Below are 26,912 nucleotides of genomic sequence, written 5' to 3'. Positions count from 1 at the left end.
CAACCGGTCTGCCTTGTGTGCTCTACTTCTATCGAATAAATTATCTCTGTCTCTCTCTCTTCTCGTGTACTTGTGCCGTCTTCGCTTTCGCGTGGCACGCGGTCATCTATGTCATCAGCCTGCATGCCGCTCGGCTTGTTTTACTATACAGCTGATTCAGACTGTGTATTAGCTGTCAAATATAGTTACAGAGTCAATTTAGCGTATCGCGCTATTTGTTTCATTCATGAAACGACATGACAAAACTTGCGGCCCCGCGAAAGAAAAAAACGGGAGAAAAAAAAAAAAGAAGAAGGTGCGGTAGTGAGGAAGGCCGCGTGTGGTTTCTATTTAATTAACGAGTTACTATGCGGCACAATTTGGCATAACGAGTTGCACTGTGGCTATTACAATACAGTTTTATCAGTAAACCATTACATTACTTTTTTAATGCATGACTGCATTTCAATCGTCACTGTGACCATAAAGCAACGCTGTTTCTGTAAACTATAGAAAGGCGTTTGTCAATGTAGCTCATCAAGTGTAGTTTCGAAAGTATTTCTTGTTTCAACGTACACCTTACTAATAGTGGATGGCGCGAGGAATGCCTGAGCAAGCTAACGTTAGTTTCTACTCAGTATCTAGGGACGTTCCCGCGTGATCTCGAAAGGTAGCAGCAAGAACGCACGGGGAACTTTAGCGCGGCGGCGAGTTGCTACATCAAGGCGCCGGGTTGCGTCAACGCCAACGAGCAGCACCGCAGGGCACCGACCGAGTGTCTCACCGACGGCGCCTGTTTCTTCGAACATCGGGAGTGAGCTGGGGTTGGTGGAATGTCGCGCGCCTATAATTAGCATCTGACTTGGCGTTGGCCTTTGTTCACGCAGCAGGTCCTCCATTCTTATGCGAGGAAGCACCTCATTACATGCTCACTCTTACATAATTTCACCATTTGTTCTGCTTCGTAGGGAGATAAATGCAGCCGGTAGGGGGCGCGTGTAATGCAGATATCTATTAATGAATGACTAATCTGAAAGCATTTATTCTAAATTTCAGTTGATGTGAGGGTTTGAATTTGTTAATGCGGCCGTGTGCGGGCAGAGTTTGTTTTCTGTCGCAGTGATCTGCATTATCACTGCATGAACGCAGTGATCTGCACAACACACCCTGAAGAGAAGTGGCGCAGCATTGGTCAGAAATGCTGTTCGCCGCAGTGACACCATCGCACAGAGGCAGACCCCATTACTTTTCCCCGTAGTTATTTTTAGTGGGCTGCTGTGCAGACTGGCCTTAACGTCTGGTCTCGGTCTCGTACTACATTCCGTGCGGTACACGTAAACCATTCCCAAAATCAATATAGTTTTCCTCAGTGTTGTGAACAAGTAGGTTGAGCTGGGGAAAAAAGCAGCTGACATAGGCCATCGTAAAATCTGCAGGACGTCTGCCAGATGGTAAGTGCTAACCTACAGGAAGCTCTGGCTAAAGCTGAAGCTTCTAGAGGTAATGTGCTGTTTTCCAAGGACATCATCAAAAGTCTTTTCACTCGCGCGATTACGGATTGCAAGGGCCGCTTACACGCACCGTTCTGCTTTTAGTCGATCGTTGCTCTAAAGATCGCCAGTGCTCCTGCAGGAAAGGTCTCATTCGGCTCCAAGGCACACTAGTGATCCTTTTGTTCTTCCTAACAAATGCCTGAAGCATTCTTTTTCGTTATTTTCTACATTGTCGGCAGTACCCAGCACTCTGCAACTTATTTAAAAGGAAATTGTGAGGGAATCAACTTTATTTCAAATAATGTGGCCAAACTGCGGCGCCCACAGCAGAACGAGTTTCTACTTTCTCGGGGAGCCGGCCGCCCTCCCTGCTTTCACGGGTTCTTGTATCGGGCACACGCGGACGTTGGCCTCGAACAAAACGGCTGTGGCCCCCAGAAAACCTGCCAAGCATCCTGCTATCTGCATTTGCATTTTTTACTTCGCGCCAGGACGAACGAACGTCAAAGTATGATTGCTACTCACGTCTCCCACGTACCGAAACCCAACAATTTTAGCCTTGGTAATGTTTATTGATATCACGGCGTGGGATCGTAGCGTGGGCGTAGGCGTGTACGGCGGTACCAGAGCGCTGGCATTCGCTTTTCATATATATATATATAATATTAACCTTTGGTACGTGTCACCGCTGATGAAAGCGGTCTTTTTCTGCTCGCTGTGAGATGAATAGAACCAATAGAAAAGTGAACCAAGTGCACTGTGCGTCTGGTTTCGATCACATTAAGGCAGCACATGGCTTTGGGAGCGCCTTTAGTTTCTAGAGATGACTGTTCTTTCATGACTGAGTATCCTTCGTGGAGGCGGATCTAATCACGCTCATAGTTCTTCCAGCCATGTACTGATACGACGCTAGAAAGATGACCGATTTTAGTAGCATTTTCACATCATGGATGATGGTGATAGATCTCGTTTTTTTTTTAAATTCGAACAGACGACATCGAAAACAAAAATCGCATGGAGCATATAGCGCAATTTGGTCTGTTCAGGTACATTGCCTGAAGAGGCAGACATTACTTGCACAACTAACTGCAGTGTCCAGATAGCGTATTAAAAAGGTTCATTAATTAACATTTAATTGAGTTTATGGCATGCGTTGCAATGTGAAATTTGCAGTTATGAAATTGAAGCCGAGCATTAGTGAAGCGATGTCTATCCCACTCCTACACCCTTCCTACTGTCCCTACTGTTGGGCCAAACCCACGGTGTACCATTCTACATGGGAATGCCCTACCCTAGGGTGTTCCTCCTATACCCAACCCTACCCTTTCCTCTTGGAGTCTGCGCTGCTCAGCACAAGCCGGCAGGAACAGCAACGGCTGATCCAGCGGGCTCGCGAAGGTCGCGCATGGCAATGGAGCCTGGACTGAGGGCCCCACTCATTGAGGAAGAATTTCCGACTTGTTTTCCAAATAAAAGTTTATTCTCGCTCTCTCTCTGCTTAGCAGAAATTCTAAGACTAGCACCATGCACTTTCAGGATATCCGTTCCTAAAATGTACCTCGAAATACGCTGGCGTTTCCGTTAACAGTTTCCCGAAAGCGTCCTCTAGCAGTTCTGGCGATCTTACTGGAACGACTAATGCATCTTTTCGCAGATTTTAGGAACGGGTATCCTAAATGTGGTACTAGTCGTATGATTTCTGCTAAACAGACATGACTTCAATAATGCTTAGATTCAATTAATTTCGCATTTGTTACATGTGCTCTGAAGTGACGAACTAAAAAGTTAATTAGTGGGCCGTCTTCGTTCGCTATCTGAACATCGCGATTACTCATGTAGAAAATATCCTCCTCTTAATTCCAGAAGAAAGCCTGAAAAGGCAAATGCCACTATCTGTCACAGGCGATTAAATATATATATATATATATATATATAGATATATGTGAGACTACAGTGAGACGACGACCGATGCGATGTCTTATTTCCGAGCAGGCCGCCCGAGGCAGAGTGAGTGAGTGAGTGAGTGAGTGATGATGGTGAGTGAGTGAGTGAGTGAGTGAGTGAGTGAACTTCATTCGGTCCACGATAGACGCGAGTAAACTCGACGTCACCTGACGAAGCACCGCACGAGACAAAAGATGATGATGAGTCGTATGTACAGATGACGACGACGATATGCACAAAATGCGCTCAAATATATATTATATATATATATATATATATATTATATATATGTATTTGTACTAAAGCAAAACAGGTGGTACACTGGTACCTCTTAACGCACATAACGACAGCGGTGGAATTTCATGCCGCTTGGCGTAGCGTCTGTAACTGCCACGAATGTCCGTTGGGTGGAGCATAGCCCGAACACAGTCATAGTGGCCCTGTAAATTCTACCCGGAGTGAATAATATTGCTTTTCAAGTTTATTTCGTGCATGCCGACCTGAATGAGGCAAATGTGCTTACACAACGAAGCAGCCTTGGTACTACACTGTGACATTGATGTATATATTAAAAAAATATGGAGTTTTACGTGCCAAAACCACGATCTGATTATGAGGCACGCCGTAGTGGGAGACTCCGGAAATTTGGACCACCTGGGGTTCTTTAACGTGCACCTAAATCTAAGTACACGGCTGTTTTCGCATTTCGCCCCCATCGAAATGCGGCCGCCGTGGCCGGGATTCGATCCCGCGACCCTCGTGCTCAGCAGCCCAACACCATAGCCACTTTAGCAACCACGGCGGGTATTGATGTATATATTGTATGTAATATTAGTCAAAGGTGAAGCCGTTCAACGACCAGATATTTTACTTTCAACATTGTGAAGAAGCGCTTTTAACGCGTCTTGATTTCTTTAGGGGCGATACAAAGCGAGAGCTTGCGAGCTCCGCTCATACGATTTTTTATATGTGCAACAACGTTTCGTATCGTTTTAGTTTCCACCGAGGTAAAAGGAACAAGTATGAATGCATTGCTTTGCAAAACGGTGGTTTCCCACTGCGCTGAATTTTCAATTGCGTGTTTTTTTTTTAATGTTTTCCCAGGATGTCCCCTTGCAGACAGATATACATCTGAATAATGCAGATAAATAATTCTGGAGTAAGTACTGGTTTTTTGCTTCCGCAAAGCGTTATTTTCGTTTTTTTTTTTCATGTCTGTAACTGCCACGAATGTCCGTTGGCAGAGCATAGCCCAAACACCAACCTACAGCAAAGGGCGATACAAAATTTGCTTGGTAGCAGGCCATGCAGAGCGACTATACCACGGACCTAGGCAGCGGCGGCAGCATATACGAGGCGTCCTCATCTCGTCTATGGAAGGAGAACAGCAACACCTACCTCGTTTAGTTGTGATCAGGCAACCTGCGAAAGCGACATTTATTTTGTTCTTCATTGGTCTCTGCTTAGATCACTGTCAACATCTGATGTGAGGCCTCAGTATCGCGATTGGCCAGCTCTATCGTTACCCCACTGCTGTATCTCCGTGCTGCAATACTGTGAGGCGGGCCCCCCCTGAGGCAAGCGCATTTGGTCAGCACAACGCCGGAAGAAAAGTAAACGAACAATGTGCGCTGGCTCCAACCGTACAGCCTTACATATCTATTTATCCAAAACGTCCAGATTTTCATCGGAACAATCGGTGCTTCGCAGATCATTTTTGCAAATACTAACAGGGCTGTTCCTTCTTGTTTTTTCGCCAAGTGACCGTTGACTGCCTTCGTGGCTTCTGTCGGGTGCTGCGTGTAGTGTGTGCACAAGCGGTCGAATGTTTAGCCTTTAACATTATGCGATGTTTGATGCTGTAGTGAACGCCCTCAAGCACTCGTGAGGGGATGACTTCTACCCTTCCGAAGCACAGAATAACTTCTTGGAATCTTGCGACCACTGAATAGTGGGTACGCACTTGCGTCATCGAGGCCGCCACGTTGTTGTTACAGTTGGCACGGTGAAAAACTGCGCTTTATCTCGATATCCTTATCTCCAGCAGCACAGTAGAAGCGGTAAATACGACAACAAAATGGCGTGCGGTGACGTCACGTGAATACTCCCTATAATATGACATACCAATATATCTGACAATTACTCGCCAGTCTCTTATTTCTGTGGTACTCAATGAACTTTGCGGCGAGTCAGTTTCTCGGTCTACAATTTTCGTGTTTTTTTTTTTGTTTTTGTTTTTTTCAGAAAGGCGAATATAGCGCGCAACAGCGAAATAGACAACACTTATGCGCATAGTCTGGTCTACGTTCATCACCCAACGGGCGACGTGCAGAACACGGCGGGCATAAAATCTCGCTAAAGTCGTCGTGAAATCACCGTCACAGAAATAGCGATAGATTTGCGTTGTTTCGTATAAAAAGAATCGAGTTCTGACTGGATAAACTGGACCCAAACGAGACCCGAAATTGGATTGCGCTGAAATACGACCGATTTCGCACCTCGCATCTGCGCGTATTTTAACGCGAAAGCGTAGGGCCCCGTGTCGCAGAAAAACCGGTGTCGGCGTCGGTGTCGGCGTAAGCGCCGGCGTCTGTGGCGGAGAAATCATCCCGAACTACCCGGACAGCGCAGGCCCTCCGCGTGGCGCAAGGTGTTAGTGAACAAAATTTAATTTCTCACAGTGAAATTCCGTCAGAAAAATGGTAAAGTACGACTTAACCACAACCTACAGACATGGTGGCGTCAGATTGTAATTCAAATGTACGAGAAAACATAATTCTGTTATGAGGAAACTCAAACACAAACTCCTTTTCCAGTATTTATACCATCATCGGTAACCGGGTAGGTTACTTGCGAAAATCCTATTCAGATGGCGCTCGCATCCTCGGCAGGTCCAATTGGGACACGCGCGCGCGTCGGGGCAATAGCAAACAATTAATAAAATAAGAAAAAAATGTCCTAGGGCCTTCAAATTTTAATATAGTGCGACTTATATTGCCCCTGGAAAAACGTCTTCCCAGCAATGCATTTCTGGTCAAAGTGAAGCCGACTTTAAGGGGATCGGTGTAAGCTTGGTCTTTGTAAGCGGGCTTTCCCACGTTCTTTGTTGCAGTGAAGCCTACGCATAAAGAAAAATGCGATGCGAACGGGGCCCGATAACGCTATCGTCCTTCCACTCTTAAATGCGAAGCTTAAGCGTCTTCCAATTTTTTGCTTACATAACATGAGTGCCTGGAATAATAAAAGCGTCGAAAGAAAATAAGCGTTTCTAAGAACCGCATTTCATCGGCTACTAGATAACAAGAATAGGATAAGATATTTATGGGAATAATATCTGCTAGGAGGTGCTAAACTATCTTTAATCGAAGCAGTGATGGAGATGGCCATCATTAGGGCGCATGGTGGCAACTTTTGTAGCGAATCAAGAATGTGAAACGTCGGTATTTAAATTCGTCGTATATAAGTAAAAGAAGCTGATGTCTGCCTAACTGTCTGCTTATGTCTGTCTAAAAGACAGAGTTGAATTGGGAGATTACTCAAAGAAACTTGGCGGCTGCAAACGTACGTTTCGAATTCGTTTATTCTATTTTGCGCTTGTGCTGCGCGCTATTGTCGCAGCGCCTTTTTTTTTTTAATCCGGCAGTTACGTGTTTTACGTTTACAGCTAATTGATTTCGTCATATAATTTCCCGCGCATAAGTAACCTCCAGACTTTTGAGCTTGCGTGTCTCTCAGTGTAGGATAAATTTTGGTATTGAAACTCACCTTGCGCCATTATTTTTATGTCCTGAACAATCCTTTTTGCTTGTCCTGTTTAGAAAGGTGGCTAAATGTAGAAGTTAAAAGCAAAAGGAGGGATAATCATTGCCATACAAAAGAAAAAAAAGAAGAATCTGCAAGCTTCAGTGATTCCTTTAGCGCTCTGACGTATTTACTGCGACAACATGCAGGCTCTCAGTTGCTGACACCGCCATGTTTTGAAGAACAACGTTTTTGCGGGACACACAACGTCGTCCTCATCCGTAAGGCCTCCGAAATGCATACACAGACGCCTACTGAACTCGGAGTCTGTGTGGAGCGTAACACCTGGCACGAATTGGTCAGCGTGAATATTGCGCGATATTTCGGTATATTTAAAGCACGTCCCGCTGCGAAGCGCGCACTGCATGCCGTAGACACACGCGTTGAAACCTCAGGTGCCGGGGTGAGCAACATTTTTTTTTTAAAGCGCGCAAGCGCTTATTTCGTTACCATGCCCATGTTTTGACGACGTTCGTATGTAACACCTAATATATGTTGAAATAATACAACCGTTGAGTCTCATGCGCTCTTCTATAAGCATGTCTGTGTGCTTTAAATATTCCTATGAGGCCACTACATAAATGTATACAGTGAATTCTTATTTGATCACACAGAATGGAGATGAGCTCGCTGGCAGTATTTTGTGGCTGAAGCTTCATAAGCTGGTTTGCTGGGCCTTAGATCGTCTGAATCGCGAGCAATGCAGCGGCGATGGTGGGCGAAGTTTCCGTTTTCTTCTCCTGGCCTGATGACGACGACACGATCACGACGACGGCGTCACGAAAAGGTCGGATGGACATAGTGAAACCAGTTTCGAGTTTTTAACCGCTGTTACAGTAAAGTTACGCAATGACAAATTAGTTTTCGAAAGCTTAATATAAGCAACGAAAGGTTGTTTGTTTATTTATTTATTCGGATTACCTACAGTGCCAAGAAGGCATTACTGTCTACGGAGGTTACATTATTGCAAATCGAAAAAAAAAAGTGAGGAACAACTATTTCAGCAAATACAAAATAGCCAGTACAACAAACTATCAATGAATATTTTTTAAGTGCATGTTTCAGAACATAATCTCGACAGTGGTTAGAAAATCGCGGTCATCAACAACAAGTCATAAGGACTAAGTTGAGAAAAATTGCTGGCTGAAGCGTCATACCCCAAGTGCAAGCAGACACTTCAGTATCAGTCTTCTCTATAGTGCGTTTAGTGTGAAGCTCTATGGTCTGAACTACGTCCGGCGGCCCCTGATATTTTCTTGGATGCGCAGCCTTCCTCCACTGAACGACAGCTACTCTATGGTGCCATGTCTTCATGGCCGTAGAGACTTTGATGGTAGCCGATGAAAGCCGGCCCACCCACGGTGGGCACTTTGCCTCCTAGCAAAAGTGCGAAGTGACGTTGCATTAGAACTATGCTTGAAGCCCGCGAAGCAGATCGCAGGCTTCCTGCCCGCGTACCTGTTTCGAAACGGGTGAAGCTAAGGATATCGCCATAGGTGCGCTTTCTGCTGGGAAGCTAAAAACGTGAGAAAGAAAAAGAAGTATAAGAAATGAAGGAAGGAACGAAGGAACTATTCGACATTCGCTAGAGAGCCCAGTACCCGGTGCCTTCTTTTGTTAACCAGCGATGAGCAATTGATTACCGCTAATGCAGCTCTGCACGGGCGCACGAAAACGACTGCAGAGACACAATGAGCACCGCCTTTTGTGCCGCTTGGCGTAAATTATCCATTGGCGACTGCAGCGAACATACTGTTTTCCCGCCTGCCAGTAGTGCGCCCACGTCGCTTTGTTTACTCCCCCCTCCCCTCCCCCCCTTTTGGGGGGGGGGGGTGAGGTGAAGAGGGGGGAGGAAAAAAATGAAGGAAATCCGCAGCAAGTCCTGCTTTGAACGACCAACTAATGAGTGCAGTGGCGGTTTTCCTTTATGAGGCAGCCGCCCGGTTCATGCGCATCCCGCTTTTGGCCGCCTCGCCTCCGCCCCTTCTCCACCTCGACGCACTTGGCTATGCTGGGGAAAGAAATCAACCGACTGCACCCAGAAGACAACGTCGCCGCGCAGTGGCCATGGTAACTTTGCGAACTTTACGTTGGAGCATTGTGGGAGAGAATGGCAACTCGGCGAGACCAGGGTGAACCTGAGAGTCGTGGGCGTCTTTTTATTGTATTATCAGAAGCGCATCTGCACCATTGTTTCTCCTAATCGATTTTGGTGAGCCGACGATGCTTCTAGGAATCATTTTTTGTGCTTATCTATCCCAGCTATAGCTTAAGAATAGGCTAGAAATGCACTCTTTCTCTCCTTTCCTTTTTTTTTTTCTTCGACATAATGCATGTGTAAGGTGCGGAGAAAGCTTTACTCAAGCGAGGTACTTTTTGGGGAGTCACCTGTTTTATATACTTAAAAATAACATTAGAGCTTGGACAGAAGTTGCTCTTCTTTTTTCTAGCCACCGTGAAAAAGAAAGTCATGCTTGGAGTGGGACGCGCAGCGCTTTAAGCAGGTAGTAAGGAAGTGGATACAATGGTTGCCTATTATTCCGCATGCCCACGCATGCTGCGAAACAAGGAGGACCGCAAGATAGTTTCCTGTGCCATCTGCGCGGAATACTTGCTCTGACTGAAAGCTTCAAGCCGAGTTTGGACGTTCGCCCTCCTCTCCGAACCTTATAGAAACAAAATGTTCTCGAGGGTTAAGGAAATATCACTGCACTAAGTGGGATTTTTTTTTTTTTTTTCATTAGTTACGCTCTGGGTCTTGCCGATGATTTCAGCTCATAAAACCCGTGCACTTGCAGCCGTTGCGAAGGACGCTCGCGGAGTTGGAGCGGTAGCGTTTGGAAGCCCCGCTTGCCTCCTATAACCCACCCACTATACAGGTTGCAAACAATGGCGCGCCTTGACGCGCGCTCATATGTGCGCCAATGCCGTTTTTCTGAGAGCTATGCGGTTCTTCACTTAATGCTCTTCTTTATCGGAAGGAGGTCTCCTCCTGCCTGCTATACGATTTCAAACGTTCGTATTTGACTGATATGCGTGCTTATGGGTAAAGTTGAGCTTAAGTTATGCGTGCAACTATAGGTCTTTAAACAGCGTTTCTGATTGCTACCGGGTCGTAATCTGCGACCAAGTATGCATTTAAGTAGTGGACAGAATAAGCGTGTGCGGAAGGCACAAAACAGCGGCTGCGGCGCCGCTCCTTCACAGCGAGCTCTCTTTTCTTTATGTCGCATACGGCAGCTTTTCAATTCAACTCTATACATTTGCGATCATTAGCCTTCCCAGTTTCTAAATTGATTCGGGATCGCGATGGACCTCGATGGATCGCTGCCGAGTACTCATAACATACGTGTCCTTAATAAATAGAAGCAGAGTAATTCCACTGATTACATTGAAAGTGACGCAATATCGAATGAGGTGGCTTATTCATACTTACGCGAGCATCAAGCAATGCCTGTATGCGCTACCATCACGGCAACGAGTGGCTAATAGTACATAAGGTATACTGATTGTGAGACAGTACCTTATGCATGTACCTGTAGTTCGCTCACTGCATGCAGTGCTGCGCTCGTCGTTGCTGCTGCTGCTGTGAGTTAATACATATGACTCGCTGCAACTGGCGGTACTAGTGAGCGCAGCACTGCCGCTCGCACCTATAGGACACAACTATCAATGTCTTCGTCCACAAGAACTGTTACAGCATTGGTCGCTGCCTGCGCTAATAACATTTTGCTATTGCGGTGGCGCATTGGCCAACTGGCATAGCTTTGTGAATCTGGCCCGTGACTTCCCATATCGTTCCAAGGTATTACGATATGGATTACCTCGGGGCCTGTATCTGTATAGCGAATTAAATTAACGATCGATGCTCGCGCCAAATTATGGCGCAGTTAGCGCAGCCACGGACCCATCGCTGACGCGTTTGGCTAATAGGGCGAAGGATACACCAAGCGTATTTCGGCGCACCGCAGAAAGGGAGAGAATATATAGATATATATATATATATACGGCGGTTCCAATGCGTTTGTTAGAATCAACATTAAACGAAGATTTCGTGAAACGCTTCAATGAAATGTCATGCAAAGACAAGGATATGCGTGCAATATTATTTTATGTGAAAGTACGCGCAAGGGACTGTTCCCATTCTTCTCCCCTCGAAAAAAGGTTTCTGCCATTTGGCTTCGCGGTAACGCGCATGTAACGGTATACATGGGCGCTATAACGGAAAGCTATTCCAAGACTGTTTCTATTTCGTTTTTATCGTTTGTCCTCCCCGATTGGTCAAACTTTTTTTCGGGCCACGCCCACTTGGCTTGTCTGTCACCCAACGTCACGAAACCGCGAGAACTCTCTCTCTTAAAATGACATACACGCACTAATTATGCATGATTATGCCGAATGAAAAAAAAAATATTTACCATTCTAAGCGTTTTCACCATTAGCGCCTCCGCTATATTGGTCAAAATTTTGCCGTCCGTGCTCAATTTGCCTATATGTCACGCGACGTCGCAAAACCGCGAAAACTTACCTCGTCAAAGCGACGTGTACGCACTAAACATGCTTTATTATGCTGAACAAAACTGACAATTTTTTGGAACAGCCGCAGATTGCCATTGGAGAAGAGGGGGGGGGGGGGGGGGTCATTCCGGAAAAAAAAATAGCGGACATGGAAGATGGCTGCCCGCCTCGGACCTGCGTAAAGATTGGATTTCGTTCCGCATCATGAAAAATTTGCACGCCTCCACAATTTCCGACTAGCCACCGCAATCTAAGCAAAGTGAAGCGGACCAATCGGAGACGCCTGCATTACTTTCCTCACCAAGTTATCTTTGCACAGCGTCAGTTTGGCGGCTCGGCCCAAACGAAACCCTTACCCGCTTCTGCACGCTCTTCGCCTCTTGTCAGCCAAATAGATAAGGAAAACATGTTACGGTAGGCAATGCTATTCGCTTTGAAAGCAAACAAAAATGACCGCCTATAAACCAGGAGAGCGTTTGATTGGGCTGTTAAAACAACGTTGTGGGTCACCGGCCGTGCTTGCGTCGGTGGTTACGTAAATTTAACGACAGAAGATTGGAATAAAATCAGAATGGAATAGTTTTACGTCATAGAGACCCATGTTCTGCACCTCGTTTCACAGCGTAGCGATTATAACGGGCCTGCCCGGTGAAGGAGAGGAAGAGAAAGAAGTGCTCAGGGCTCACCGGTGCTCTGGGCCTCTCGCTATTATGCAGTTTTTTACGGTTCTGCCAGTTTCGTCAACGTACTCTCATCAAGAATGAGCAGGAAGACGCTCGCACGACCACCTGAGCAAGGTACAGCTGTCTACTTCATCGCTCGTGTTGGGCGACGTGACTTTGGCAGCTCGGACCAGCTCCATTCCTGGGAGAGCACAACGCCCGAAGCCATGAACGATGCGACAGATATAAGTGAGCAGACTTCATCTAACGAAGAGGGAGCAGCAGTCTTTCATGGTTTCTTACGTGCCGCTTACGGCGTCACACTACCTGAACTTCTTAAGTAGGCAGTTTTATATGAATATTTTGAAAGTGTGGCCCCTGGTCAAGTCAACGAAATCCGATCAACCCTAAAAAAAACATCCTGGAATTTAGCACTCTAGCCCATATGCTCTGGCAGTGTCCTGCGTTACGGGATACGTCACTCACCAGCGAACAGGACTGGAACGAGGCCATCTCTATAGTACGGAACTCAAGCTCCAGTCCATGGCCGTCCAGAGGGCCTGTGAACGAGCGGAGAGGCTTGGCCTCCCGATTCCGACATGGGAGCAGCCAGCGGCAAGCCGGGGCCCCCAACGGGTCTCCGTCGGCTAGTCCCTCAGGACCTCAATAAAAGTTCATTGTCTGTCTGTCTGTCTGTCCTGACGGTAGATGCCAAGAGTTCAACTATAACAGAGAAGTTAAAGACTATTCCAACATTAAGCGGAATTCCTGTCCGTCCCTTTATTATTTACGGGAAGGAGTCAACGACTGGTGTAATTTCTGATGACGACCTTGACAGCAAGAATGTGGACCTCAGGAATCTACTAAGTTCATCCTTGAGTTTCACCGCTTGGGGAACTCGCGGTGGCGTCAACTAGTATTTGCTTCGTCAACTTTGCCAATGACTATCAAAGTGGGGTACGTGATACACCGCGTGCGACCATTTGTCCCGAGGCATCTGCAGTGTCGGAAATGTCTCAAGATTGGTCACGTAAGCGCTGTGTGCAGAAATCAAGTGACCTGCCCGCGTTGCGGTGGGCAACATAATACCGCCGATTGTGATGCACCTAGATTGAAATGTCCCAACTGTCCTGGCTCTCACGAAGCAACGTCGAAGGATTGCCCGAAGATGCAGCAGGAAGTTCGTATTCTCCGGAAAATGTCTTCCCATAGACAGGCTGCTCAATCTGTTCGCCGAGACAGACAACGCTCGCGTAAGAAGCGCCATCCAATGACTTCAGAAGAACTGGATTGTGGGGCGCAGGGGCCTCGACAACCTCTGCCTGTGCCGGCATCGAGGACGGTAACCGCGCCTACTGCAAATTCAGGATCTCCGAGAGCACAGGGCGCACATTCGTCGCCCCTGGGTTGCACAGACACGGAGTGGCCTTCGCTGCCCAGTAGATCCACGGGCACGATACCATGCCGTAGTGTTCCTCTACGTCAAGAAGTGGATTCTAGGGCTAGTAAAGCCGATGACCCTATAGGCAAGCAAGGAGCTGAAACACCTGCTAGAATCAATGCGCGTGATTCTCTGGGGTCTCCAGACTCCGGCCGCTAAAAGCGCCGTGCATGTCCTCGCCGTACTGGAGCAGCTGATCGCTGTTTTTTACATATTTTAATTACCTTTCTTGGCACCTGTGCTGCTCACGCAGGAGAAGCCCATACACAAGCTTCGTCGCGGCGGGTTTTTGTGAACTTTCAATTGCATTCGTGACTCCGTCAATGCTCTGGAAGGTAGATGCCACTTTCGAATGACCTTTTTGGACTTGTTCATAGCCATGAGGATGCTGAACTTGCCTTTACCGTTGTACATCCTTCGTCTATGTCATCATCACCCCTCATCCAGCCTTTATGTCCCCGTTCCCCTCCCCCTGTGCAGAGTAGCAGACTAGAGCATGCTAGCTCAGGCCGAGCTCTCTGCCTTCCTTCAAATAAATTATCTCTCTCTCTGCCCGGTAAACGGCAAGTTTCCGAGACCCCCGCCACGCGACCAACGTGACCAACGCGACCGCGGAATATATGGTCTCCGGGAACGGCCCACTTTTCATTAAGCCATCTCTGGGATCGGCCCATTTTGTTATTACACTGTCTCCTGGATCGGCACACTTTACTCGGCGAGAAATCGATTGAGCAGACACGCCAAACCCCATGAGAAGGGCACAGAAAGCTTCGCCTTAATAAAGGAATTATGCGTTTGAGTGTGTCTATTTGTTGCAGTGAGGGTGTTTTATGGCGTAATTCCATGGCGAACGGAGGTAGTACATATGGCTACATGTTAACCGATTTGTTATATGCGTGCTGCACTTTGTGACAGCTATTCGGCAAGACAACAACATCACTCAGCAGCAGCAGAAGCCACAGTCAGCAAATTCCGAGAAGGTTTGCACAGAAAGTTTGCTTTAAAAACCGTAAAGAAATAATCTCTTTTTATCTGTTAAAGTGCCAGTTAACTTGATAAACTTGCTTAAAGCCGTTGTATGATGTATGCATCCGTCATCACTTCTACGCAGTGACAGTGCACTGCGGATTATATGCTCTGTCTACTGGAGGCGCCACTGGTTCGAGGCGAAATGCCTCTGGTGCTTCTGGGCCTCCTTTGCTAAGTGGACACGCCACAGCTATTTCTCTCGTGTGCACTCAGTGCTCACCCTCTCCCTATTCTTTCTAATTCCCCTTTCCCTTACCCCTAATGTAGGGCAGCAAACCGGACGCTTATCCGGTTAATCCGGTTGGCCTCCCTGCCTTTCCTCTCCTTGCTTTCTCTCTCTCTCCGTCGACAGCCATGAGGCTCGTTTTTTGTTGCTTTACTTAGCTCCCGCTTTTCCACAGCCCCGCCCCGCCCTACGAACCGGACAGTTAAACTGTTGGGAAGGTAGGGAGCCTACATACGGGACTTCTCTCTGGCCGGTATGTAGGCTCCCTATGGGAGCCCGAGTGAAGGCACCCCTTCCTACATCCTGCCCTTTCGTACACCGCTGCGGCCGTCTTCGCTGCAGTGCAAAAAGCTCAACCACAAGCTCAAAGCACAAGGAACAAATTTCCGACGCACATTCGGCGTAGGCGTCGGCAGGCGTTACCGGCGTGGACGCACGACGAATTTCATTAAGGTCTGCCTCGACGAATTTTGGGCATGACGCGGCTCAGCCAGAAGGTCCTGTCATCTTAAACGTTTTTGTATCCAGCTTGCGTATTTTAAGTAACATTAGCGCGACAGAAAAATTGCGGCAGATCTAACGCAATTGTTTGTATCTACGTTAAACAAAGCTTTCTTGATCGTTTCAGTTAAATGCTATAGCATTTAACTGAAACTGCATTTAACTGAGACATGTGGCGTGTGTGCAGTTGTATGTATTTTGAACTTATGTAATTTTTACACAATCGTCTTAAATGCAAGTTTACAAGGCACCATGGTACGAAACGTGGATGCAGTGATGATGTATGCGACTTATGAGGCTAATGCGACGTTTTGCGAGCGGTGAACGAAGAAGGAAGGATTGTGAGTACAGGTGTATGTACAGAGAAGTATGAAACAACGATGCATGTTTAATGCTTACGCTTCTCTAACCAACATGCATTATCAACATCCACAATGTAGACAAAGAAAGCCTCGCTTTTAAGCACTCGTGTTCTCTCTGCAAAAGTTTCTTATTATTTTTACACTGCCGCAAAATGTTTGCTGGTCTTTGGTTGTATACGTGGTGCACCAACATGAAAGGGAACACAGAATTTGCGTTTAAAGGTAATAATTTTCCTTCTTCTTGCGCTCAAGCTAAATGGTTCCAAGAGGAGGATTTTGCAACACGAGAACCATATAGCGAATAGCAGTCGGAGATATTGCGATGTGAAGGAATTGAACATTCGAAGGAATCGCTATTTGAAGAGACTAATAGTGCATTTTCATATTGGTGCACCGGGTATATATGGCCTCCGAAATGACAAGTGCCATTACCTGCACGTTGTCTCTTTTCAGAGAACGTGGTCCGTCCTAGTTTGCGTGTCTCTGGCCGAGCTAGCCAATTCCAGCGTCTGCTCAGGGGCTGTATTATGTAAGGAATATTTTTCTTCAGCTCGAGTGAAATTTAAATTGAAGTTTATTCAAGTGCGACAGTTTATACACTTAGGAGGAGGGCAAAAGGCAACACTGCTTGACTAGGCCATTCCATTTCTTATCCCCCGTCCACAGCAATGGCCGATACTGGCGATAGCGAAGACCTAGCATCAAGCCATCCAATGACGAGGGCAAAAAGAATGGAAAATGAAAAGAATCCTTGCATTATATGACCCCTGATATATGGCATGGAAACAGTTCGGCACCAAGCGAGCATCACCCGTCGTCGCGTTGATCTTGGCGACGCCGCAAGCAAGCCGGCTGCGCTGGCCGGTCGCTAAGTACGGAGGCCAAGACACTTGTCTAGAACGCGCGAGCCGCGCACTCCGGAGTCCGGACTACGCTGGCGACATTAGCGATAGCACGCTGTCCGAAACCAGCTGGATATGAGCATGCGCGACTACATTCAACAGCGCAATCAACACATACGAAGCCCTACATACACATACGCTAACCTACTTCACCATGGAACCTTATACCAACTCGCCCAAATATGTCTACCTTTTGACTGCATTTACAAGGTGCCTGGTCTTCTTTCGCCCTGCTGTCATGAGCGCCTTCTGCAGACTGTGTCTTGACCTCTGTACGTCAGAAATATATTCCTCGTAGTTGGGGCTTTACTTTCCCATTTCACAACACGTTCTCGGAAGCAAGGTTTTTTCAAACAATCGGAGCATTCTCTAAAAAGGGCAAACGCACACATGGTGACAGATGCTTTACATTATTCTGGTGTACTTCTATATATGCTGCGCTGCAGATGCACTTTGCAACAGACCCCCGGCGTGCAAGCCCATTAAAGTGAACTTACTGCTTCGAATACTGCCTTGCTCCGCAATGAAGCCTGATCTCAGTGTGATCACATGGCATGCAGTTGTGAGTAATATGAAAGGCAACATCGAAATCGTTTTTAAGCAACGTTACACCTGATCTGTAGAATCGAACCCGACATGCTAATACGTAACAAGTCGATTTCCTTTCAAACATTTAGTCTCATGGAACACTTTCGTGCGGGGCGTATGTACTTAACCACTACGGCCTTTTGAAAGCTATTTGAGTGTTGCCTTGCATATTGATCGAGGTGGTATATAGATAGATTATGCAAGTGAATAAATGAGTGTGAAGACGTCAGAGCTTTCGCTGAAGCTCAGAACTGAGTCGTGAACTGCATACTGCGTTACGACGGAAATCACTTAACCGGTAGAGTTTAGAGTATAAAATTACCTGTGGTACTTGGCGGAATAGGGAACAATATGGCTCGCCTATTAACTGTAGTGGCGTTCCCGAACACCGTTAAAATTGATGCGACAGGTGATAAAACCAAGCGTATTACCGTGCATTCCGAAAAGAATGTGGGAAAAAGATGGACGAAATGTAAATGGAAATATGGACTTTGAGCCATCGAACTCCGGTTAATGCGCAGTGCCATTCCACAGCATTGCATAGCGTTTATTCTTTTGTCTTCCACTCCTCACGGAAGCTGAACGCGGCGTCCCGTTTTGACCGAGTTGAAATGCAATGTTAACTTCGCACTTTCACACGGGCACCCTGGCGTTGCTGGTTGCGTGTACCTAAAAAGTTGTCTTGAATGAGGCGCAATAATATCATAACCAGCAGATGCATTTGCCGGGTTATGACCATGAGACGGGCCTACGGGCCACCCGTACCACTTCCCCTCTCTGTGAAGAGCTTTCGCGTTTTTTTTTATTATTCTGGTTATAATAAAGCGTGTAAAATGTTGGCTTGAAATCGCCTGCCGTCTATGTCCACGATGATTTTCGTGTTTCATTCGCACTCTCTCCTCAATTTCCTACCGGCGCTGCCGCGCTCTCAAGCTCCGGGATAAGTGGTCACTTTTAAAGTTTGTTGGTTCTGGATGGTTTATTCGAAAACGTATAACACGAGGACAAAGGTAGACTCTCTTTATGTGTGCTTGCCTCATACGCTGCAATGTTTTCCACATTCCGAAAAAAAAAATGAGAGCTGCAGATAGTCTGCTTTGGCGACATATATCACCATTAACACGATGACTTTATTGGTTTTTATGGACAGTTACAGTTTTGCCAGCTCGCTCAAGCAGAAATACTGCTATGCGGGATCGGGCAGCCGTTATTTGAAACCTACTGAAACTTTATTTTGTTATTGAATGTATAGCATTGTCGTATAACTGTACATGCTGTTTACACGAAGTAATACACACATATTATTTTCAGAGTTTGGACCATACCCAATGTCTAAATCACGCGCATGTTTGAATCATAGACAAATCGTACGCACCTGTAGAAAACGAAGCGTTAAAAAGTAGACACATATACACTTTCATCTTAAGTATCGTAACAGCGCAAACAATACAGGGACAAAAGGAAGGAAAGACGACAACACGGCGCTGACTCTCAACTCTCGTTTTTTTTTTTTTTTTTGTATATATATTAGACGAGCCTTCAATAAAATATCAGTTGAGAGTCAGCGCCGTGTTGTCGTCTTTCCTTCCTTTTGTCCCTGTATTGTTTGCGCTGTTACGATACTTAAGATGAATCCCAACCAACTGGCCCAACTTGCCGTCTTGTTACATATACACTGTTATATACTCGAATGTGCAACAAGTATTAGTCCTGAAAACGATTTTTAAATTCCATATGAAATAGAAATCCACTGTAATCTAGACTTTACTTTGTCGAGCCTATACATTACTGGATAAAAAAAAAAAAAAAAAAAAAAAAACAGGCAGGAGCTACGTAAAACAATATGGTATTGAATAATATGAAAATAGTTTTACATATGAGCACTATAAATGTTTCTATATTGTCTATTTTTATGAATAATCAATTTGTGTATCACACGCGTTGCTTAAAAAACCCTCTGGGCAGGAGGCAAGCTCGCTGAAGTCTAGCGGCGCATAAAATTATCTTAGTCTTTCTCCGTAGTATGTGAGTGCTTTAGTCCTCTTGTATATCTCAGTGTTGTATATCACGCGCTTTAAGATATTTTATTTCAACCATATTTGTGAATATCTGCTTTTAAGTACCATAATGCTATTTAAGTACCATACAAGAATGAGATGCTGAATGTCATAAATTTGTACGACCTTCAGTCTTGTTGGTGTGATATTTTTCTAGTTTTACAGCGGAAAATCATAGAGACAGGCAGTTTTGCGCTGTAAGGCTACAAAATGTGTACGAAAGTTGCCAGGCTGAATTTTAAGCTATATTCAAATTGATTGTGCTTAATTTTTCTTGATGTCCCTCAAATAACCAATTTCGGCCACTTGTTGCCAGCAATCACCGACGTCACAGGTAGCTTGCATTGGAGCTCCACGATGGCGGGGCCACCCACTTCTCTGCCGCATCCTTGGTGAGTTACAGAAATTCTAGGTCGGTGTAATCTAAGGATCTCTTTCACTCAATTTTATTCCTTTCTTATCATCCATCGTTCACGGCTTGCCGATCTCAATTATATAAAGTGGGCGGAGCTGCTTCGCTCGCGCTACTGCCGAAGCGCGAAAAAGAATGGTATTGGAATAGATTCGTTACATTATCCTGACCCTACTCTCGAAAAACCTGTGTTTTAAGGGGAACTTGTGAACTATAGTTGACTTATCATGGCGAAGCAACAACGCGAAGACAGGACACGGCTTGAGGACAGGGTATGTACAGTATTGTTCAGTGTTCGCGTCCCGTCTTCCGTAAGGACACAACACACTAGGACACACCTTCGATCGTGCTGTTGCTCCACTATATAAATAGTAAACTACACAGAAGAGCCTTATACTATTTCAGCTTGACCCCCTCCGCGACGCTTCAGTGGCGGTATGGCGTTCTCATGGTCGAACACGACGTCGCCGGCGCGATTTGCGGCCGCCTCGGCCGGTGGGTGCGGAAAGCGAGAACGTTGCTACATGTGCTTAGATTCAGGTATACGTTGAAGAACACCAAGTTGTCGAAATTAACCGGCAATCAAACACTGCGACGTTCTTCATATGGCCCACTGTACAGCTTTCGAGTGTAAAATGTGTCACTCAGGTGTGACGATATTATCCATTAGTGCCTTTTTTAAGTATTACAGGGACCCTCGCTCATGTGCTAGCGCACATGTCAGAAGAAATGTGATGCCTGGTCTGTCGTCCTAGGAAAAAAAAAAAAAGTCGGCCAGTTAGCCCATACAAGGGCTATAGCTTGCCGCATCTACCACAGGTGTCTTCCTATTTACTGTCTGTAGAATGAATCCGTCCTGCCAACGTATTCGTTTGGATTAACCGTCCACTACGTGGGTGATTATGGATTTTGTCCCATATCTTGCGTGTATTACGATTCTAATTTTGTATGCCCTGTTGAGCATACCCTTCCACTTTGGCGGTCCCTCTAAGGAGCTGTACTGTCCGTAAGGACAGTACGAAGTATAACAGTGGCCAACTTCGTGACGTGTACATGCGGTTCAGGTGCACTGATGTTCCAGCGAAAATGGTGTCGCGCTCCGATTCTCTTACCATCGTTGCGAAACGAAGCCTCGCGGTGTTTCTTGCGTTTGACACAGGTGGTCGTTCGCAGAGCCGCTTGGTTCTCGCTTTTTACCCACTCATTTCAAATTATGCTCCGGCATATGGAAGGTCCCATTCAACTTTAAGTGGGACTACTTGCACGAAGCATTTTACCCGTGGGTATATTTCCCCATGATTAAAAAGGTTCGCGCACGTCATGATGCCTATTGTCAAGCGACAAAGTTAAAAACTTAGGTGTCGCTCTTTAAACCCCGGCAACTTACTGTGCAGCAACTTAGTATCACTTGCGCGAAGCTTTTTGAAAAGCGGGTAAAGTTACACGCTGGTGGCATGACACGTGCAAGTGGACCCTGCCCCTCTGCCACCGTTGCTGCGGAGCTCTACAGTCATGAGATCTCTGTTGCTCTGCGCGAAAGTGCACGTTCGAATGCTTGCCGCACAAGCCGCCTATTCCACCACGATCCATGTGGGAAAACACCGATATGCGAAAATTTCCCCTTACATTTAAAATCTGCAAGTGGATGGAGACGAGGGCTACGAAATCTTATTTAAATCAATATACAGCCTTACATTAATACGTTTTCCATGTTCTCTCATGAGGACAGTTAAGATCCCTGAATGTTCGGACATTTTTCCCTATATATATTTAATTCACACGACAACCCATAATCAGCCACAGATACAGAACGTAATTACAAGCACGAAAATACAGGATACAAATACTTGCTGCTATGAAAACGAGCCGCCTTTTTTTTTTTTTCTTTTTTTTTCAGCCACTGGCAATCACGTCAATTCCCCTGGGGCCGAATTCACAAAGCTTTTCGCCCGTAAGTGCTCTTGACCATTGGCTGGTTGCCTTCACTAATAAGATGCCCAGCATCAGGATTGGCTGGCATTTGCCCTTATGAACATTTCTAGCGTAAAGAAAGAGTCAGCCAATCCTGATGCTGGACATATGATTAGCGAAAGCGGCCGGCCAATAGAAAAGAGCACTTACGGATAAAAAAAAAAAACTTTGTCAATTCGGCCGCTGGGCCTGTATTCACAAGAATAGCTTATGATATATTTGTTCGTAACAGCCTTTCTATAAACCAGAGTATGGGCTGACTATTATTGACTAGACGACGAAAAGGCCAAAAACCCAAAGGCGCTGGTGTAATGGCCAATATAGGAGGAAAGAAATTTATCAGCGTTTTTTTTTTCGTTTTTTTTTCCGGGTAGCAATGTATGGACGTTTTAGGCCTCACAGCGTACACCCTAACAGATATCCAATTGTTCATGGCCATTTCATCTCAGAAACGCGATGGACCCAAAAAGTAGGATAGTGTTATGCAGGGAAACATGGCGCATTCAAATGCACCACAGTTATGCGGAAACGTCAGTGGCGCATTGAAATCCCCTGCTAACTGGTACTGACCACACGTATTTCAAGAAGCATGCGCCATTCCTTATTGCAGTAATCTACTCAGAAATTTCGCAAACAACGCGCATCGCGAAGCCCCTGTGCTCATAGAGCAAGTGTGCCACAAGGCCCACGGCTTTTTGTGAGATATCGCGCCATGTTTTCCTTTTCGACGCTCTAACTATGGCTTGTCACTGGCCCTTCAAACATTTACGACAGTCTAGAGATCAGAATAGGACAATGTCTGGAGCCTTAGATTAGTGGCAACGTGAGTGCGTTTCCTTTCCTGTATAAGAGAGGTACTACGTGAGCTGAATGTTCTGTTGTCGATGTTTTTGCATCACGTAGTTTTACTTGTATACACTTGAAATATCGAAGAATACGCTTGCGGAGAGATTATTTAGGCTAATTTCACACGAACGCAGTCGTACGGCTACAAAGAAAAGCCACTACGCCTTTCCTTGTAGCTGTATGGCTGTGGAGCCACGGCTACTGTTTGTGTCTACATCTGGCCGTTTAAAGTTTCTTCTGCAAATTTTAATAAACACACTTAGCTATAAGATAGCTTTCTTTTTACGCGGTGGAGCCTACCGAATTACCACGCTACCGAATTACGCACGTACGGCTCATAGTGGACAGACGCGCTGCGGTCGGAGCCACGTTTTTTAGCACTTATACTGCATACATGCATACATATAGCGCACCACAGCGTGCAGTACTCAGAGGTATTCATCAAGTAAAACATTCGGAACGCTTTCCCAGAAATTATACTAATATGGGCGATAGAAGAACAAACAATAGAAAATGTAGTCGATGCCATTTTCCTTCAGTGCTGCAACCCCCTCCCCCTCCGCCCCCCCTCTCCCCACCAGCCCTATGCACGTATACTATACTTCACTGCAGTAAGGTGCTTGAACGTGCAATAATTTTATACGGATCATGTTGAGAGCAAATAAGATTAACTGACACATACCAATAGGTCTTAAGCGCTACACGAATGCGATTTTTAGAACAATATAGCCCCGTATGATTTTTTGAGATATTTGAGTCGATGCAGAGATCAAGCTTAGGGGGGAAAAAAGAAGAAGATGACGAAGGAGAGAAACGATTTGGTGATCAGCATTTTTCGGGTTAATCAAGAATGAGTCGGAAACCAATGCAATATGAATCGCGCCACAGAAATGCTGGCATGTGTACAGCGTGAAGGCACGAGCAGGCAGCATCATGTGCGTCGCCGTCATTAATCAAAATTGTCATGTCAGCCATGTCAACTTTAATTTTCATCGCATAGACAGTCGCCAACTGTTAAAATACATCACACGTGCAAGTTCGCCAACACTTCAATGTTTCCTCGTCGAAAGTTTTGATTGCAAGTTTTAACAAGAGCGCTGCTACATTCCAGTAATTTCTCTGAATATTTATTTGGCTTAAATAATAAAATTAAATACGATAAATGTATGATAACTTGCGTTGTTTGTCAAATCAATTTTAGCTAAGGTGTACAGTGACAATGGCATTGTTACGTGCTCACACATAACATAACAGTGTGAAACTATAGCGATGATGCGACAAGTCTGTTTCATTGTATTTCGCGGAAGCCTTTCACACGTGTGCAAACTTTACTCCAACCTGTGCTCTTCTATAGATGAAAGCGCCCTTAAAATTTATCACTGAAACATGCAAATAAGATAAATTACGCTTCAGAGAGAACGCCCAATATTCGCACAACTGTACTGCGCGCAAGAGTAATGTACCACGTGAGCAGGTCTCCGGATTGAGCCAAAATGAGTGGTCACGCGTTCACGAGCACGTTCGTATAGATAAAGGAACAGCGTATATGCTAGCTGGCACCTTGAGTGTTATCCCGTTCTCCACAGTGCGACCAATATCTGAAAAGCGCCGGCGAGTCAGGAACCGGTCGTAGTTAAAAACGCATCGGTTAACTTGGGACAAAACTGTCCCGGGCCAAATTGGCAGCCGACAAACTGTCAGTTTAGCGCTCACCTCAAGACAAGTCCTCCGCGCTGTTCTTGTGCGGCGCTGCCTTCTGGCTGGTGCCCCCGGAGCTCGCGAATTCGCGTGATCGAAAGGCCGGCGAGCGCAGCGTGGACGTCTTCGGGAGTGACCGCTCGGTCGGGACTCGTTCGAAGTGCGCGGCTTCCCTTCGCGAGGGAGGCTCAAACTCTTTTTATAGTGGGACTACCCGGGCCGGCGCGATGACGCGTGGGACCACGTGACCGGCTCCGTGCTTATCCGCGTCCAGCTAGTAGTTCGAACCCAGGGCACCCACGGCAACTGACGACTCGAAGGCGAGGGAAGAGAAGCGGCGCGCAGGCGCGGCCCATCCTCTCCCGTCCGGCGTCCCTCTTTCGTCCGGCGGAGTCTCCTCGGTTCCCTCCCGCGCCTCTTTCTGGCGCTATTCAGACGCTCGCGCGCCGCCGGCGCCGAAATACGCACCGGCGAAGCCACCACAGTCTGAGCTGTGAAAGTATATACGGAAGGCGATGGGCTGCTCGTGGCCGTTATACTTATGCACACCGTGCGACAAACGCCGCCCCAAATCCGCGGGCGGCAGTCGAAACGACTGACACTTTCTCGGATCGCGACAAGTTCATTAATGCAGTTACGCGAGCTGTGCGCCGTCGCCTTCGAATGGACTAAGAAAGTACTTTCGTGAGACCGACTGGACGTAATTAGCCATTAATAAAAATAAAACGAAAGAAACAAAAATATACATGGAGCGCTCCGAATGCAATGCAGGCACTCACCTGCTATACGAGAGAGCAAAAGGGAAGAGACGCACGGGCATCCATCAGTCGTTATAATATTGCTCGACCAGACTTGCAAGTGAAAACTGGACAAAAGGAAAGCTGCATAACTGACCTAGCGGGAACACTTGGCACTTTGGCAGAATCGTGGCGCGGTGCCTCAGGTACAGAGTAAAGTGGCATAAGGAAAGTTTTCAAACAATTACACGATATCGAAAAAAGGCGAGACTCCATTGCAGTGTATTTGCGCACAGAGGCACTCAATTTCGTGCGCAACATTTTTATTCAGCATGTTGCACCAATACTGAACTCATGCTAGTGATCATTCCGAAAAAAAAAAAATCAGCCCTGTTTTTAAGCATGCATGCGTGCGAGGTAGCGCTGGTGGCGCGCAATACCCGTGGACGCGAATTTCATTTGTGCCTGTTTAGCTATGCACACACACAAAAAAATTATGGGGTTTTACGTGCCAAAACCACGATCTGATTATGAGGCACGCCGTATAGTGGGAGACTCCGGAAATTTGGACCACCTGAGGTTCTTTAACGTGCACCTAAATCTAAGTACACGGGCGTTTTCGCATTTCGCCCCCATCGAAATGCGGCCGCCGTGGCCGGGATTCGATCCCGCGACCTCGTGCTCAGCAGCCCAACACCATAGCCACTGAGCAACCACGGCGCGTGGGCCACAACGTTGACATCTAATCGGCTGTTGAGTGTTCTGATGTCCATTCCTGTATGCATCTGCTGATTAGGTCGCTATAACGAGAGAGATAGAGAGAGAGAGGAGGGGGGTTATTTCAAGAGAGTGGGGCGCGTAGCGCGCGCCTGTAGTATATGCTTTTACGTTGCCCTCGAATCTCCCCGTGGCCATCTGCTACCAAGTTATCCTTCTCTAACCAAAGGCGGCTCATACGTGGCTCAGGTTATTAGCCGCATGCATAGTTTGGCGGTAAACGGTTGCGTGTATACATCGGCGCATCGTCCGCCAGTGGCCCACTACGTGCGGAAGGGGGCCGGGAGCGAAGCAGGGTGGGTCTTCTGTCGTAATGCGATCGCCGTCGTCCAACGCGTGTGGGCAGAAAGAGCGGCTGACTGCAACACCGCTGAAGGCCACGCCGCTCTCCCCGGTGAGAGACAATCCCGCAGGCGTCGTCGCCGAAGTTTGTGTAAGCGAGCCTTGGCCGGAACCGCGGCCGTGTTGTCCAGGTCGCGCCGGAGTGCGGGACGCTGTTCCGCAAGCGCAGTCCGCCGCCCGTCGAGGCCGCCGAGGATTAAGAGGCCGCATTGGTCATCGGCAGCTGCCTTCAGTGCCGGGCAAGGCCGCGCGGCTCCCACGCACAGCGATGGATCAGGCGACACCGCACCGATTGCCGCGCGTCGAACGCATCACAAACGCGGCAACGCAACCCCTGTGTCGCGGTGCGGAAGCGCGCTCATCTCCATGGCCGCGAGGTGGTGAGAAGCGCGCTGCTGCAGATCTCTTTCGCCTGGCGCCAGTGTTTGCTCTTTTGCTTTTTTTTTTTTTTTTACAGGGCAGCATTTTCAGGGCCAGCCTGAGCGCTTTCGCGTTGTCCTCAGATGTTGCCTAGGCAGAGCAAAACGGCTGTGAACCTATAGGTGAAAGGTGCAGCAAGCCCGCTAAGCAGTGATCCTTCCCGGCACATGGAGGGCGCGTACCCTCTGTGCACGTGTTTTAGCATA

The 26,912-nt window shown here is 46.8% G+C and overlaps 2 protein-coding genes across 2 annotated transcripts in view; both read right to left on the bottom strand.

Moving 5' to 3' along the window:
- The window catches only part of LOC119449992 (cytoplasmic dynein 2 intermediate chain 2-like), a 27,024-nt gene extending 19,833 nt beyond the window's left edge, over positions 1-7,191 (bottom strand). Inside the window, exon 1 of the mRNA XM_037713359.2 lies at positions 7,182-7,191. Coding sequence (XP_037569287.2) covers positions 7,182-7,191 — 10 coding nt within the window. The remainder of the gene's footprint in view (positions 1-7,181) is intronic.
- LOC125946782 (uncharacterized) overlaps positions 1-24,616 on the bottom strand; it is a 130,259-nt gene extending 105,643 nt beyond the window's left edge. Inside the window, exon 1 of the mRNA XM_049670789.1 lies at positions 24,446-24,616. The gene's annotated coding sequence lies outside the window, so the exon portion shown is untranslated. The remainder of the gene's footprint in view (positions 1-24,445) is intronic.
- Positions 24,617-26,912: the final 2,296 nt, after the last annotated feature.

The sequence above is a fragment of the Dermacentor silvarum genome, chromosome 1 (assembly GCF_013339745.2).
Source record: "Dermacentor silvarum isolate Dsil-2018 chromosome 1, BIME_Dsil_1.4, whole genome shotgun sequence".
In the NCBI taxonomy this organism is placed as follows: Eukaryota; Metazoa; Arthropoda; class Arachnida; order Ixodida; family Ixodidae; genus Dermacentor; species Dermacentor silvarum.
This window is presented reverse-complemented; position numbering and strand designations above follow the sequence as displayed.